Source organism: Lingula anatina, chromosome 2, assembly GCF_051362555.1.
Source record: "Lingula anatina isolate TDL-2025a chromosome 2, LinAna3.0, whole genome shotgun sequence".
Classification (NCBI taxonomy): domain Eukaryota; kingdom Metazoa; phylum Brachiopoda; class Lingulata; order Lingulida; family Lingulidae; genus Lingula; species Lingula anatina.
The window spans coordinates 15,699,820-15,717,743 of NC_141768.1; the positions used below are offsets into that span (position 1 = coordinate 15,699,820).

The 17,924-nt window shown below is 35.8% G+C and overlaps 3 protein-coding genes across 4 annotated transcripts; 1 reads left to right on the top strand and 2 right to left on the bottom strand.

Annotated features, from left to right (window-relative positions):
• Window positions 1-52: 52 nt before the first annotated feature.
• On the bottom strand, window positions 53-5,167 carry LOC106157451 (uncharacterized). Of its 2 annotated transcripts, none has more exons than XM_013533111.3 (8): window positions 4,920-5,167; window positions 2,781-3,660; window positions 2,515-2,610; window positions 1,700-1,720; window positions 1,262-1,309; window positions 910-979; window positions 571-647; window positions 53-364 (listed from the first exon to the last, which is right to left on the bottom strand). In XM_013533111.3, the coding sequence occupies exons 1-8, from the start codon at window positions 5,165-5,167 to the stop codon at window positions 308-310; spliced, it is 1,497 nt and encodes a 498-aa protein (XP_013388565.2). In that variant the 3' UTR covers window positions 53-307. The 2 variants fall into 2 exon arrangements, with proteins under 2 accessions (XP_013388565.2, XP_013388564.2); XM_013533110.3 differs by having other exon boundaries at window positions 1,601-1,720.
• Window positions 5,136-12,695, top strand: LOC106157453 (B9 domain-containing protein 1). Its single transcript, XM_013533114.3, has 6 exons — window positions 5,136-5,296; window positions 5,545-5,613; window positions 6,496-6,607; window positions 7,139-7,235; window positions 7,597-7,727; window positions 11,137-12,695. The coding sequence occupies exons 1-6, from the start codon at window positions 5,222-5,224 to the stop codon at window positions 11,292-11,294; spliced, it is 642 nt and encodes a 213-aa protein (XP_013388568.1). The 5' UTR covers window positions 5,136-5,221; the 3' UTR covers window positions 11,295-12,695.
• A 114-nt stretch (window positions 12,696-12,809) lies between these two features.
• Window positions 12,810-16,021, bottom strand: LOC147763430 (somatostatin receptor type 2-like). The gene is made up of 2 exons (XM_087003610.1): window positions 15,094-16,021; window positions 12,810-14,201 (listed from the first exon to the last, which is right to left on the bottom strand). The coding sequence occupies exons 1-2, from the start codon at window positions 15,884-15,886 to the stop codon at window positions 13,861-13,863; spliced, it is 1,134 nt and encodes a 377-aa protein (XP_086859736.1). The 5' UTR covers window positions 15,887-16,021; the 3' UTR covers window positions 12,810-13,860.
• Between the last annotated feature and the right edge of the window lie 1,903 nt (window positions 16,022-17,924).

Consider the following 17,924-nt stretch of genomic DNA (forward strand, 5'->3'; position numbering starts at 1 on the left):
ATGCACACTGCCATCCTTGCCAACAAGAAAAAATTAACAACTTTCATATATATCCAAGGCTGGGGTATAATTTAATGTGAAAACGCTTTGTTTTTTGAAATATAGATCTCACATAATGGTGGGTATAATCTGATTACTTCATATTCACAAAATCATGGATTCTATTATAACTTTTAATGATTAAGAAGAGCAAAATCACATAATACTAATGGACGCAAAATAAATTCCAAAGTGACTAAAATAAAAATCAAAATCTCATTAATGATCGTCTTCTTTTAATAGCTGCACAGTACGTATTCTTCAGTCTTTAGGGTCCTGTTGGAATAAGCTTTGGTTCCAGCACTTCAGCCAAACGGATTGATACCTAGAAAAAGATTAATGAATGGATTTCAAGGCAAAGGTTTATATTTTAACAATTTATAAAATGACATACTTTGGCTTGAATGCCTTGAAATTTATTCACAAAATGACTTATCAATACGGCTTCTAGAGACAGCTGGGGATTTTAATAAACAGCCTATGAACATATAGGTATTATTTTTTCATATCATCACTCCAAGCAAAACCTACCACATTTTCTGTTGGTATATTAGTGAACACTTCACTCTCATCTTCTATGACAAGATCAAATCGACCATAATTTTTCTCTGCAAAAAGAACTTTTTTAATTGAAATAAACAACTTACACAATAAATAGCTATATATATGATAAAACTGCATCATGTGAAAGAAAAGCCAAATTCTGTTCAAGTATTCATTTTTATTTTAATGGTTTTATTTTACTGAGATCAAACTAACCTATCAAATAACTCAAAGTAAATTTAACCATAACAATTCTGAAGAATAAAAATGACCACAAATGAGCTTTCAAATAATTATAATGCATTTTTTGTACCCATTTTATCTTACTTTCTGTTTTTGTGAGCAATTCCAATTTAACCACTGTATCTGATGGAGAATAATCTAGAACACATGCTTCCTAGAAATACAAATTAACATATATCCAAAATGCAATTTTAAGACTCATCAATCAAATATGTTTATATAGGAATTTTTTTTTAATGATAGGGTTTATCTGGACATATTTATCAAGACAAAATGTAGGAGATTTACATGAAAAATCATTTTAATACATCTTTAAAGAAAACAAAAGATCTGTCACATGAACCACTACTTCACTTTAAATACAAAAAAATTGTTTGTAAAAAAATATTTTTGTATAACCTTTGTAGTGTTTATGTCTGATCTGCATGCCATTTACCTTATACTTCGATACCACAGGAGTGTAATCTTCTGATAATTCAAGAACCTAATAAATCAATATGTGAATTTGTCATAATAGTTTGCATTCCAGTACATAAGACTATTCATCTGAAATAATTGCACTTAAATTACCCAGAATAATATTCCTTTAATTCTCAAAATTACATTTTTAGACTGTATATGAAGCATCCACTAAAATATATGTTCATGATTTACCTGAATTTGATAGCACTTTTCTTTTATGCGAGAACAACATGACACTTTCAAGTAGCATTTGTCATACAAGTATTCTCATCATGTTGACATTTATCTTTAGCATACTTCACAAAGCAAGTACCTTATAAGCAATGGTATCCCCATTTCTAGGTGGGCCAAGTAATGAAGGGAGAGATGTGTAATCTCTTAGTGGTGCAGTATTCTCTTCCAAAATACTTACATCTTTTGGTGTTGCTCCGTTCTAAAAATGAAGAATATATAACCAGTACTATTTCTGCCTCCAGTGCTATTTTTGCCTCCAGCAACAGCAATCATTTAAATTTAACTTGTATAATGTATGATGTTTGTCTATTAAAACTTTTTTGTGAGCACTCTTAATCTAAACTCGTACAATGTTTCCAGTCATGTTTACGCCCTACTCAACCCATCTCAGAGGGACGCACCTACTAGTATGTGGCACTCTGATTTCAGGGGGCAGTCTACTAGAAATTAATCATGATTCAGAGATGACTAAGACCCCATTCCCATACCCAGATCAATCCAACAGGATCAACCCATCTCCAAGGGTGTTTCTTGCTAAATTGCTTTCAGCTTAAGTGGCTTAGATGTCTGGCACTGATGCTGCTGAAAGAGAATTAATTACCCCCTAACAGCTTCAGTAGGCATGCCAAACATCAGAGCCGCTTAAACTGAAAGCAATTTAGCTAGAAACTCCTAGGATGTGGGTCGATTATGCTAGATTGATCCTGGTGTGGGAATGGGGTCTGAAGATTTTTGATCTTCAGGTTAAAAGCAACTTTTGACTTATTTTTTTAACTGTAAAATGACCCACTGTCACACCTACAGCCAATGTAGGCTACATGACATGCCATTTGACTGGCTCCCAATGTGGAGTTTTAACATTGCCAGAATGCTAGTTAGATGCTCATATGTAGTAAGGTTTACCTACTAAACTGGACACTGTCACACATGATATAAAAGTTTCCCAGTCTACATGTATATGTGCTATGAATATCACAAAGGGTTTCTTCTTACCTGCATAATAACTGATGAGTTTGTTTGTGTTGATCTCAGCTGCTGTTCTTTGGTCATCTCATAAAATCCTGCCTTTTGTTTTCTTCTGTCAAATACCTACAAAATGCATCATTGATTAAACGCTCAACTTGAGCCCATGAAAGTTAGGATTCTAGATTCTTGGTTTTAAGCAAAAGAAAATACCAAAATAGCTGTTCTAAATTTTTGCTTTCAATCTTCAAATAATAAATGCAAATGCTTACGGATGATAATACAAAAATTCAGACCTGGAAACCACCAACTTGTTTTCCATTTACTTGAGCATCTGTTGACCTTGTAGGTGTACCAATTAGATGGGAAGGAGATGAACCAGTAGCCAGTGGTACAGATTGAATATCACACCCAGGTATTGCAGAAAAATGATCATGTTTCTTATTTTGCTTGTCTAGGCTTTCAGAAACCAAATCCCCTTTGGACATGCTTAATATCTCAGGAGATTGTGCAGGTTTACTATCTGTAGTTAGTATCTGATTATTTTGTGGCATTGATGGTCCATCAGTTGATTCACAGGTTGGTGTCATTTCATCATCTGTATCAAATACTATGTGTTGATTTTGTTCACCATCTTTGAGACCATTTTTTGAAATGTGATGCATCTTAGAATCATACACCACCACTGAGCCTGCTGGACACACCTGATTTGGTGCTTGATCAGCTATTATATTATTGTTTTTCTTCCTATGGCGCTTCCTTTTTCTCCTCCTTTTTTTGTTTGAATTGTCACCTGCTGTGGATTCTGCTTGATCTTCATCTGCTTCTTCTCCTGAACTCTTCCCCTCATTGTGGTTATTTGAACAATGGTTATCAGTATATTCTGAGTCTGCTTTTTTCTTCTTTGACTCACAAATATCTGCTTCAGAGATGCTCTGGATATTGCCAGTATCAACATCACTGCTTTTCCTTTTTGACCCACTGTTCTCATGGATTGCACTTCTTTTTGCATTACTTTCTGCATTTAGGGTATCTTCAGTTTCAACATTTGTTTTGCAAATACTTCTTTCTACTGATGTCCTCTTTTTCTTCTTTTTCTTCTTGAGAGTATTTTCATCCCATGTCTGGTTGCAGGATGCAATGATAATCTGTTCTTGTTTTTCACTGCATTTGATACTAGGAAGAAAGTTAACAGCAGAGTAAAATAGGAAATGACAATTGGCAAAATGTGAAAATATTTTAACAAAACAAGGACGGTAAAACAAGGGTTCAGTCCACCGTCTATGGACCTTGGTCATGTGAATTGGTGCAGAATTTGGCTCTTTTAGCAGTAAAAGGCTCATGGACCTTTTGTGTTGAATGGGGTAGCTTGAGACAGAGATTGGCGGTTTGGGTTGTACATCTTTATGGATCTATCTTCTTACTGGTTGGCACACTTCCAATAATGGAGGCTTGCTGTTCACCATTCTGGTGATCAAGATCCATAGATGTTGGACTGAAATGTCGTGATTGACTAATGTCTCCAAGTAAAAAAATAATGGTTTTATCGGGGTCATGTCGATACTCCCCCGCACCATTACTCCCCCGCATCGATACTCCCCTGCACTGATAATCCCCCATGAGTAATTTTTTGTATTATGCGTATCGATACGACCCCACACCGATAGATCGGTGTGACTGAAATATGCAATACACCGCAATACAGCGCAACACAGTGCAATACACTTCAAAAATCCAGTTGCAATTACACAAAAGAAATGACCATTCCCAGCAAAGCAGGGTGATATAAAAACAACCTTTATTGCTAGGTAAGTAATATCGTTGATATAACTTAACATATCAGCAAGCCTTTTATATTGTCCGGTTGGCAGCCATGTTGGTGAGTAGCTCTTCTTGAATATATTACTGGCCAAGAAGAGCTACTCGCCAACATGGCAACTGACCAAACAATGAAAAAATTGTCAAGTTGTATCAGCAATATTAATTACTATGTACTATATTTTGCTTTTATATCGCCCTATTTTATTTGAGATTACCCTTTCCTGTGTTTACTTGCAACTGGACTTGTGTTATCAAGTGTATTGCACTGTGTTGCGCTGTATTGCAGTGTATTGCGCATTTCAGTCACACCCCGATAGATCCCCGCAATGGTACGTATCCCTGTACCGATACTCCCCCGCACCCGATACATCCCCGCACCGATACTGCCCCTTAGTATATCTGTAATTGTGGGGGAGTATCGGTGCGGGGACGTATAGGCATGTAACCGTTTTATCATCCTAAAAAACAATTTCATAGTAAATCAAGGACGTTTTATTTTCATTTCTTTTCTCAATTCTCAATTCAATTATCAACGTTGGAAGCAAGCACGAAAATGACAGATAACGCAGTTTGATGTTAGTATTTTAACAGAAATGTATACGGGCGTCACTTACTCTACTGCATCATTCTCCCTGAAGATTTTTGTGCTCTCCCACGTGGGTATAACGCAGTCCTCAACTTTTAACACGAGGTCTGCTTCTTCTAGGTTAAATTTTGATTTCAAATCTCTTATCATGTGTGTCACAGTTGGGTGTGTTTGAGGTTCAACCAAGTACCAATAAATTCCTGGTAAATGGTTTTCAGAAAGAAGGACGTTCTTGAAAGAAAGCTTTACACGAACGTTTTTCGTTGAGGCTGCCATGTTTACTTCTAATTATCTTCCTTCAAACAAAAAAGAGTAAGCGCGCATTCCAAGATGGCAACAGCGACACCAGCGGGAACTGGCTCGGTGTTTTTACTGATGTTGAGTGGTCAAATAGAAACCGCTGAGGTGAAGTAGTAAATTGAATAACATAAAACACGTACCTTCACGTCATACTGTTTTCTGTAGTCTATTGACACGAAGTAAATGCTGGCGTGCCCTGCCACCGACTACTACCTTAACGTTTTAATAAAACGAGTTCGAATGACACATGTAATTTAAAATAATGCATGAAGTGTTTATCACTGTATTAATTTCAGATTCTGTTCATTTTGAATGTTCACGTTTTTATACCAAGACTCGATTGAATGTTTCAGTTCCCAGAATTTGATGACATATTTTGTAAATACAGCTTTGTTTATGGCCAGGACTGGGTTATAACATCAGTAAGTATCTCTCTCTCTCTCTCTCTCTCTCTCTCTCTCTCTCTCTCTCTCTCTCATGATAATTTTTTTTTTTGTAAAAGAAAAGATCATCAAAAGGGAAAAATCTAGAAATTGCATCTTTAGTAATTATATGTGCCTATGTCGACTGCTTGGTTTTCCAACCCACACACCTCAGCTTATTTTAGTTTATTATCACTGTTGTCTCATATATCCAATTAGAACCAAAAGAAGCATTATTTGCAACTTGAGAATCATTGCATGTTTTCATGTATTTCATTGATTTTTGTATATATCTTAAAAGCTTTTGAAGCACAGCAGGTGAATGTTAAAAGGTGAAATTGGCAATATTAGTTTGTCAGGTTAAGCCATTGTTGTGACATCACATCACATGGTTGAGCTAGCCATGTCAAAACATCTTAATTGCATTTAAAAGGGGGAAAACATAGGAAAATTTGCGATCATCCAATTGCATTGAGGCTTATTGAGGTAGAAAGCACAACATCTTTGCTCTATCAACAAAACTTAAGTTTATATAATATATATATAGTGAGTGTAGGAAAATTTTTTGAATTAATATAATGCAATTGTCACATAAGGCTTTAAAGAAAAAGTGATTAATGCTATCAGTTACAGTAAAATGTTTTATGCCACTGATTTGTCTACTTAATCTTTTAATTAAATTGTGATAAAGATTTACAGAAATAGCCTTATTTTGGCACGAATGAAATTTCCACCTATTCTGATGATCAGTGTAATTTATGGAATTTTCAAAAAATATCCTTAAATAGTTATTACTTACATTAAAAAAGAAGTACTTTTCCCTACATTGACTTCTTAGAATCACATCTGATATTTAATGCTACCTTTGTGATATTTTTTCAGGGCTTGGAGGAGGGCATGACACAATTTACCAAAAAGAGTCGTGACGAACGTCAGGTGTTTGTGTGGAACTTTCCACTAGACGTGACATTTAAGAGCACTAATCCTTATGGCTGTAAGCATGCCCTTTTGCATTTATGATGTTTCAAGCAAGGAAAATTTCTATGAAATATAATAGTGATTATTAAATCTCTCCAAACTGTAATACAATTACTTACACAAAAATGATGCTTGTTTTAGAGTATTTTGGAATAAAAATGCATTAGTCAGTAGTGAATGGAAATGTTTTTTACAAACATATTTTAAGGAAAAATGTATTGTCATCAGCTGCTAGCATGTAACATTCAAGATGTTTAATTCTGTATACAGCAACTGTTATTGTTTATCATTGTTTATGATCTGTATGGTGATATCTTTTACAGACCAAAAAATTGTTTTTGGCAGTGTTGGTTTGTCTGTCTGTTTGTTTGTTAGCAACATTATGGAAAAATTGTTGATGAAATTTTTAGAAAATGTTCAAAATAGCCATATCTTCAAGTGAATATTTTGGCAGTATCCACTTTTCCTCTAGATGCAATAATATTACTTTAGGGCTTTCTTTCTGTTAATATTATTTCCATTTTTCCATCAATTTTCATTTCTCCAGGGCCGCAGCTTGTGCTCAGTGTTTATGGGTTTGACCTATTCAGCAGAGATGTGGTGCGTGGCTATGGTGCATGCCACATACCCTTCACTCCAGGAAGGTAAATAGTAAATGTTTGGGGAAAAGTTGATATTTTGATTTAATGCACTAAAATAATTAACAGTATTTTATGATTAGCATAGATAAAAGGTCAGATAAACTTTATATATATTAACTGATCACGTGTTCGACAAACGTAATATTGAACGATGACATAACTGATGGATTTTGTCCAATCACAGTAAAGGAAACATAGTGACATTTATTTCTTGCAAATACATGTGTATAAGCAGCTGGATTGATAATGTCTTGTCTTGTGTCATTACCATTATAATTGAACAACATACCACATAACCTGCTAGCTGTGTTGAGGATACTTATAGTATTATAGTATTCCTTTGATTTTATGATTCTTATTTCAGACACAAACAGAGAATCGGAATGTTTGTTCCTGAATCAACATCAAAACTTCAAAAACTGACAGCCTGGATAACAGGGCGCCGTCCAGAGTATGTAGACCCCAGGGTTTTAGCACAGGGAGAAGGTAGAGAAGGTTAGTATGGACCATAGTATGCAGATATTTGGGTATCATCCCAAGGAGGGGGAAGAGAAGCTAAGTATGGGTCATAGAATGTAGACTAGGGTATTATGCCAGGAAGAAGGCTTTTTTTTTAAATTGATAAGTGGAATTTGATGAAGAGATTGTTAGGTTGAATTTTCTGTAAAGGCCTTAAGTCCAGAAAAGTATATGTAAATGAGCCACACAGTGGTGCACCACAGCATGATGTGATGAGATTGTTGAGGAAATGCTGTATTGGCTTTGCACACGACTGTTAGAATCCACATGCCAATTAACTACAAAAATAGTTGATTGTTGCATGTTACTAAATAGAAATCGATGTTTCCTAGAATTCATCAGGTCTGCTCAATTTTCAGTCATTAATGATAACAAGGGAGTACAGTGGCATATAGAAATTGTCTTTACTGGAATGTAAAAGAAAAAATTAAGCCACTGCAGCCAAAATTTCCACAGTCAATTATAACTGTTTTTTTACAAGATGAAGTTGATACCTCAATTTTTGACAACAACTTTCAATTTTATTTTATTTTTCAAATACTCTAGTGATAAGGCCACACTTTTTTATTTTTATGGATGACATCCTCTGGGTACCCCAAAATTGGTGCGAGAGGGCGAAAAAAAAAAAAACCGTCCAAAAAAAAAAAAACTGCTTAAGTAAAGGAATGCTGTCAGTACACAGCTGGAAACACAAACTTAACCACAGAAACACGTATCAAACTAACAATATGTCTTTATCCATGCTCTCAAAATATTAAAGCATTGTGAATACTTCGTAGAAATGTAAAAAAAGTCATGAATTGATATACTTCATATTACCAAATCTATTTAAGGTTATTTCATGCATTCATTTGGTATAGCAATCAATAAGACAAATATCAATCAAACAGTGTGTCTTTATTTGTATTCTCAGAATATTAAAACATTTTGAACACTTCACAGAAATGTTTAAAAAATGATGCAAAGATATGCTTAATACTACCAAATCTATTAAAGGTCATTTCAGACGATGCCATTTTATCAACTTCAACTCACACGAAGCAGCTAAACTGTCAGGTGGCCTGTCCGCCCTTCAGCCCACCAAATACCTCGACGCCCTTGTCGACCCTTTTTTCGCTACAGAAAACCTGGTATTAATGTGCTGCTTTATACAGAATGTCACAGAAATGTTTCGGCCGCCGCCAGCCTTTCGCACAATTGTAAAAAGGTGATATCTCCATGCCCAATATCAATGGCATACCAATCCAAAACGATGGCGCCCGTTCTCTTTATGACTTTTATTGTTGTGTAATTTGAAAGTAATCCTAGAGATGAATTTGACAGCAAAGTGGCCGCATTTCCACGTGGCGAAAATACGCATGCGCAGAAAGCTCATTTCCTTGCAAATTCAATAACAACGTTTGCGACAACCGACTTCGTTGGGGGCTGGGGGGGGGGCTTTTTTTTTTTTTTTTTTTGGAGAACGGGCGAAAATCCATGCGCGCGCAGGATGTCATCCATAAAATTAAAAAAGTGTGGCCTAAGTTGAAGTAAATGATGAAAAGAGTTATATAATTATTATATATTTCCTTAATGCATTAACAAATTTTTGTTTGAAAGGAGACATACTTGTATTTAAAGATTACCTCCATGGGATTTCCCTACCAAAATTTTTTTGGGGTAAGGAGCAATTTTCTCCTACTCTCGAATGATTGCTTGACTGGCGTTGGCACTTCGATTTGAAGTCTTATTCCATTTTAAATTTATGTAAGTTTAAAATGACTGATCAGTCAAATAGGACATCTGCCATCAATGGTCTTCACTGGGCATGGCCTTGTTTTCACACATGAAAATGACGAGGTGTTTTGTATCACCTCCCTGTGCCGAGCATAATACAAATGTGAGCTACCTAGAAAAAGCAGTTGAAAAGGCTGAGAATATGAGGAAAGGAAGTTACCCTTCAGAAAACTTCTGTTTAAAGGGTTTTATCATCTTTGAGGTCTGAATTGGGAATTATTAGGAGCTTTGCAGGATCTAAATATTATTGTGGGGGATTTTCAAATGCGTGGAGAATACCTTTAATGCATTCCGTGTATTACATTTCTGTAGGAGATTGAAGGGAGGAGTGTTGCTACCATTTGCAGTGAAATGACAACCACTGGAATGTTTTTGAAACTTTGACATTAAAAACTTAAGAAATACTAATAATTCAGACTTGAAGGAAAACCGAACCCAACCTCTGTCTCTTCTTAATGCCCCATACATCATGTTTGGTGATGGGAGCATTTGAAACAAGCTGTATTACTGTCTGATGTGGCTGACAATTATCTGTGGGTCATTTGCACATAGAAAAACACACACAAAACGCACACACTGCTGAGACTAACAGGAAATGGACAGACATAAAGAATAAATTAAAGATAAATAGCTCACTTATTTCCACATCAAGGCAACAGAAGAAATGACCTATCATTCAGATGATTTATTACCTCAAAGAGAATGAGGCATGAAGACAAAGGAAATGGGAAAAGATAAATTTTTATCTGAGCTGAGACGGTAACCTTTACCTGACATAGGACACAAGTGCTAGATTGGATTCAGAGTGATTTCAGAGTACTAGGAGGAATTGCTTAAGGTCATAATCTGCAGTATAGGTTCATTTATAAACATTTTACTAATTTTTTTATGACCATCATTTCCAAGATTAGAATTGAATATCCATACCAAGTTTCATTTATTTCCAAACAAACTCTCTCTCTCTCTCTCTCTCTCTCTCATGATAAAGAATTATTTTGTAAAAGAAAAGATCATCAAAAGGGAAAAATCTAGAAATTGCATCTTTAATACTAGTAGTTATATATGCCTATGTCGACTGCTTGGTTTTCCAACCCACACACCTCAGCTTATTTTAGTTTATTATCACTGTTGTCTCATATATCCAATTAGAACCAAAAGAAGCATTTATATTTGCAACTTGAGAATCATTGCATGTTTTCATGTATTTCATTGTTTTTTGTAAATATATATATATCTTAAAAGCTTTTGAAGCACAGCAGGTGAATGTTGAAAGGTGAAATTGGCAATATTAGTTTGTCAGGTTAAGCCATTGTTGTGACATCATATCACATGGTTGAGCTAGCCATGTCAGTTTATCTTTGATATTGGCGTAACTGTTTACTGTGCTTGCATAAGACTGGATGTAGAAAATTGTAAATCCTTTGAAAAAATTTTTTCTAGTAGAAGATTGAATTTAGTCATGCATAATTTGTTAATCATTTATTTATTTATTTATTTATTTATTACAGTAACAAGAGTTTGTGTCCATGGAAGAAAGATTTAATCCAGCCATTCGTGTGTTATTGGTTATACTTTTATTTATTTATTTATTTATTTTTATTTCTTTCAGTAACGAGAGTTCGTTCCCAGGGCTATGTGACTGTGTCGTTCAGTGTGGTGATGAAGGACATGAAAAAGCTAGGTTATGACGTGACTCCATCAGATGTGGTGAACCCTACATTACCAGACACAGGAGGGATGGGAGACACTATCTCACCACAATCATGATGTTTAGGAAAGCAGGATTACACATGTTATTATGAACAGTGTTATTACAGCATCTTCAAGCTAATGTCATATGCCCAGTGGCTGCAGCTTAGTATTGTTAAATCAACTGCAGTGCTTTTAATTACTAAAACAAAAGCCACATTGAGCTATACAGATACATGTACCAGTGTCGAGTGCATTCCCAGTTTCTCTAAGGATGCGTTACAACATTGACCTGGAGATCGTTGATGGACACCATGTGCTGTCTGCATTTAGAATCTCTAAAGATCAAAAGGACATACCCATTGCTGAACATGAGCAAGCAAGCACAGGGTGGCCTAAGAAATAATATTTACCGTAGCATAGACCCACTTGGCCATGGTCTCCTTCAGCTCACAATTTCAGTCTATGACTACTTTCAGTGTATTGTCTTACAGATAAAAGGGGAGTAGGAAAGAAAAAAAACATATCGTGTGAGCATTTGTCCAATGAGCTCTTGGCAGACAAATTTCCGTCTTCCCCTCCTAGGCATATTCCTGCATGGCTTCTTGATTGTTAAGAAGCATGTTTGAGATGATTATTGGGGTAATGCAAAGGAAGTTATAATGTAGGTTTTTTATGAGGCTAGATTATGTTTCAAGACGGCTGTATAATTTTGTAAATAAGTACAAAAAAGGAAGACAATAGACTACACTGCAAGACTCATTGACAGCAGAATGGAGATGAAGTTGCCAGAGCAGTTCAAAATCCTATATGTTTCATTGCCATCAAATGTTTGTTTTGCATTTCGTGTCCTTTTAATGAATTCTATGAATATTTAAATGTTTATAAATGCTTAATTCACGGTCTATTACATTTTTCATTTTAAGTTATTTTCATTAGTATTCATTTAATTGATTTCAAAATTGCTCCTACTGTGAAGTTTCATTTCATGATTTTTAAATTCAGTGAAGCCTTAGTTTTATTTGTGAAAATATTTAAAATGATTACCATATATGTAGTCGCATGAAAGGGTTATTTTGTGATAAAATATGGAAAACTGTTTTTCCATTAAATGAGTCATCAGTTCAGTCTGATTTTTAGTTTGTTGCAAATGAGTACATTTTCATGATCATTTTTCATGTAAATATTCTGTCATCGTTGCATGCAAGTAGCTTTTAAAACAGGTTAGTTCTGTGAAGAGTGCCCTTATCATTTTGCAGATAAAATGTAGGCTATAAATAGAATTAATTTATTATAATTTTCTTTCTTGTATGGACCCCTTTTGATTTTCATTCATCACAGCAATGTGTCTTATATAAAGGTTCAAACGTGTAATTCTTAAACACCTAGAATTACCAATACCACTATTTATGATGATAAAACACACAAGTTTGGAATTATCAGTAACTGGTATGCTATTAAATACTACAGCTAAAGTGATCCTACACGTTCTGTTTTAATTGTCGGTGTTTTAAATACGGTGCCTTTAGAAGACCATTGTACATGTATTTAAAGTCATATTCCAATTTAAAAAATCTTGATATAAATGTCATCTGTTTCAAGCAGAATGTGTTAAAATAATAGTAAAAACAAAAATTTAGGTGTCTTGTATATTTTTTATTCCTGTTATTCAATTATTGAAGCCTCACAAAGCAAAAGACCATTAAGACGTCCACTTTCATATACATGCTGATGATTTTCATATCGCACTTTTGAAAGAAAAAAAATTCAACTTAAAAGTTCTCTTTTGCGTAGTACTTTTTCAAAGCTTCACAAAAAAATTGAATTCACCCCAAAATTGGATTTCTCTCTAAGCTGACTAAGCCAAATGGGATTGGATAACCATGCAATTTTCACACATCTTTATTTCATTTCCACAACGATCCATATATTCTTGTTCTTATAACGTACGCTTGGTCTTATCAAATAAAATTTGCATTTGGAAAACCACGGAAATTAATGAGAAGTGTCCAAAATGGGTCCTGTGACGTCATAAGAATTACCGTAAAAGGATCTACGCCAAGCGTGTGCACTATATTCCAATGTAAAACGCTATGACAGTGTCCAACGGCAGTATGTACAAGGTTTTTAAAAGGCGCTGTTACTATATAATCTGGTAAGCTGAAGTGATCGTTGACACTGAAAAAAATTCTTAAGTTGCCGATAGTGATGCGAGGAAATCCTTTTTCATTTTGTGGTAGCAGCAAAATTGACGTGCATTACGAATGCAAGGCTCGTTAAAAAAGTCTACCTTTAAACATTTTCAGGTGGCCTAAGTGCACGCTGATTTTTATAGCCAATACGGGCGTCAGAAATAAACACTTTTTCGACTTAACTAAGAACCCCGGGATCATTTACCAATTCTTGGCGGTTCGCGGAATTCGTAGTCGGTGTCGGTGTGATATGGGGTCCTTAACCAAGATTCGAGTGAGACAATGCTCATATTCCAGCTAATACAAAAATGAAAAGAAAACAAGTTTCTTTAGATTAGTTTTAAATAAACGATGTTCGACTGATAAGGTGGCGAGTTATGCTAAGTCTACGGCACGCAAAAACTTATTCTCATTGTCTGCAATTTTACTCTGTCAAACATATTCGTGCCAGTTCACTGGTGTGAAAACACATTGTCAGCACTACTGCTGGGCTGAGGTTCCACCACACTTCCTGGACTATGTAACATTGAATGATGGTCCAGGTAGCGGCTGCCCGAGGGGTGCTCCGACAGACAAAGCTCTGTCTGATCAGACCGTGACCGCGTATGGCCCAGTGGTATCATAGCAACTGAAGCGCTTCCTTTTCGATGGCATGCTGGCGTTGGCTGGGCACTGCGCGGCAGCCCTAGCTGAGTAGAGTATTGGTCTGCCCTCTCTGTGTGTGCTACGTCTCGACCAATTTCTAGGATGGAGACACGGCAGCGGTTTCTCAAAACCCCGATGAATAGTTTTCCTGGAATAGTAAATGATTTTGTTATGCAAAAAAAGCGGACTTGAATTTGTGTTATAGGTTGCTAGGTTAGTTAACAAAAACATTTTGATAGTTGCAATTTTTTGTACTTTTTTTAATGAAATATATAGCAATCAGGTTTTGAACATGCAAGATGTATATGCACGTCCCATATACTTCACATGCCCAGATTTATACGTCAGTTGGAACTGTGAAAGTGCCCTACAAAAAATACACAAAAATATACACGATGAGATATTCCAAACTGAGAGCCTAACCTTAGTGTAAAGCTTCTTAGTCGCATATCTTTGTTTAAGTGTGCAAATCACCTTGCCTATTTATTTTAACGGGACACTACCGTATACAGGATTTACCTGCCAAAATGAATTTTTTTCCTTAGGGAAAAAGCAATTTTCTCCAACTCACAACTCATTGCTTTACTGTAGTACTGACAACAAAATTAAGATTCGATGTTTCATTCCATTTTTTATTTAATGATTCAGTTCTAAATGACTGCCTAGTCGTTTAGAACGCCGTGTCTTCCCGTATATTTCAGAAGGAACGATATCTACACCAGGTAGTTCTATTTGATGAGTTTGTATTTTTATGGTCTGAATTGAAAAAGATTGTTTGCTTTGCAGGATATTTAGGCATAGAAAATAAGACATTGGGAAAGTTTTGAACCAGTACCGTTTACCTTTAAGCTATTGTCAACTAATTCGAATTTCGATATTATTATTTAACAAGTTAGTAAGTGGCATTAAAGTTTTAGACATTATGTTTAATCACTCACAAAACTGCTGGTTCACCTGTAATTTGTCTACTTTACTCATGTGCCACAAAAAAAGAAATGGCATTTAAGGAATAGCTTGCCATTCCTGTATTGAATACTTACGAAAATCCTTGCTGCGGAAACAGTAAACGAAAGGGTTACAACAACTGGAGATAAAGACAAGGATTTGGGCCGTAGCATTGAAATAGGCGAATAACCGTATACCGTCTTCACTTGGCTTCACGTGGCCACTCTTCAGTCTGTGGTAGTTAGCTAGCGACAAAAACTCGGCAATGTGGTAGGGCGTCCAGCACAGGCCAAATACGATGATCACGGTAAGGACCAATGAGTTCACTTTCAAAACGTGTTTTGGCACATGGCAGGCAGGTTGAGAACTGTTTGTTGAGTGGGGCACCACGGCTGTGTTCAGTTTTTTGAGAATGTTTATGTAGCAACGTAGTATTGTGATAAATGGTAGACCAAATCCAAATAGGAACTGAAAGCCAGTCCAAAATTCAAAAAGAAAGGCCTTCGATTCATGGGGCCAGAAGAGACCACAGGAAGATTTATTATCTGGTTTGTATTTCACCGTTCCATATATCCAGTACGGAATAATTATGCACGCGCTCGCAACCCATACCATTCCACACGCGATTTTAGCTTTGTTTATGGTTCGGTATCCAAGTGACTTGACGGGGTGAACAATGGCCATATATCTGTCTACGCTCATTACAACGATTGTGAATACGCTGGAATATTTGTTGATGACACTAAGCGAAAGAAAGAATTTGCAGAGCGGTGTTCCAAAAATCCAATTACTGTGTAAAGAGCTGTACGCAAGAAACGGCATGGTAAGTATATGAAGGTCATCAGACAGTGCCAGATTCAGAACAAAATAGTTCGGAATTGTCTTCATCTTAGCGTGCCTCAGGATGAAATATATCACGGTAGTGTTCCCAATAAGTCCAATAACAAAAGTTACTAGATAAGAAACCGCAATCACAACGGCCAAATGTGACAGATCTAGACCTTGAAACTGGATTGGGTCTGTCGCGTTTCTGGACTCTGCTGAAAAATTCATGTCTTTTCTTGTTTCAATTGAATGCAGTACGTAATATTGACCACACTTTCTACAAGTATGTTCTTAGGACCCAGCCAAGTCCTTCAAACAAAAATGAGATTCGACAAAACTCCGTCTTATTGATGCTAGGAATAAAGTGTCTCTAGTTTTCTCTGCTAACAGAAGCTCTCTCTCTCTCTCTATATATATATATAGGCCTATGTATATAAATATCATAGAATCCTTGGCACTGCAATCAAAGGGGCGGGTCCGTGATTTAATCCTTTTCTCTCAACCTTTGATGTTACTGATTCTTTCATTTGCATCGCCATGACAAAAACTTTCCGCTCTAAAATGAACCAAACTTCCCAAAGATCTCACATTTTATGTTGCATTTTAATAAAAAAAAAAGGAGCGATGCACCTCTCCTGTACCTGCCAATTTCAGGTTCTGTCAGTCCAGACAGCAAATTTGCTATGATAAATGTAACATGGCATTACAGTCTATGACGTTATGACAAATTTCAGTCGGCGCGTCAATAGCAGCTAGAATTACCGCCAGCTCTCCGCAAAACAAAACAAGATATGTTTAAGTGGAATATATTCACAAATGCCTGTTGAGGGGACATATATATCTCCAACGTCAAGTGATCTTCTTCTATCTTATGTAGAATGTGAATTATTTGTGATGTATCCAAGGTGGTTATGAGCACAACTCTGAAGAGTCAGTGAGGAGTGTATCGGACTACACGAAGCTTTATTTTATTAACATGCTTATTAAAAGACGCCTTGTGTCAGTATGTGTCACTTCAAAACATCTGATGGTAAGAAAGGTGCCATATTTCTAAAAGTCCATATTTTCTACGTCTGCACAAGAAGAAAACTGGTCAATCTCAAAACAAATGACCATATCTGATAGGAACAAACATATACTGCCATCCGTTAGTCTCTTGGCATCACATATACCAGTACATGTACATATCTGCAATATTCTGTTTTATTTTGATGCTTGACTGCGCCAATGTGAACATGGTGTGTTGGGTCCTAGATTACACTAACGTACCTTCGAATAGGTCTACACGATATTTTCATTTCTACATAACGAGTTATCAAATAATATACAGTAGCTTAAATTAGATTTTTCCACCCTAAACAATTACGGGTGAGGCAAAAATAGCGCGTATTCTGACGTTAGTTGCACTTTAGGTGAGACGTCTTGCTATAGTTGTTATATGTATATATATTGCAATATATTGGATGTGCTGGATACCACTAACGCAATGCAGGTAGGCTTTTCTTTCTTTTTAATCTCAATTCCTGATAGCTTTGTCTTGTATGTTACTGAAACAGCTTTAACAATCTAAAACTATTGTAACCATACAAATACCATGTGGAACAACAAAAGATGACTAATCTGTGCATATGCTGGTAATATGATCTAAATATTCATTTTTCTCTTTGAAACACCCTTGATTCTGTAAAACCTGGAGTGATGCATTATAAAAACCATGCTATCAAAATGATTCTGATGATAATGATGATGAAATTAATAATAAATATATTTGTTGTACATGTACATGTAGGTACGCAGACACATGGTTCTGCGTGAACCTTTCAGTTTAGGTCGAGCACTGTGTGTCATAATCACTTGATAGTTTACTCGAGTAAGATGCACAAATGGAAGGTGATAAGATATAAACACTGTATAGTAAGTTTTAATGTAGGTCATTCGAAGGCTCTATCACGCAGAGATATTAACAAAAACATAGTTGTAAGCTAAAATAAAATAAAGTCAGTCTATTTGTCAGTTTCAATGCAAAAGTACGTAGTCAACTCTAAAGACCTCCTGTTAAAGATTTAAAGTTAATGACTTCTCCTTTCGGCAGTACTTCAAG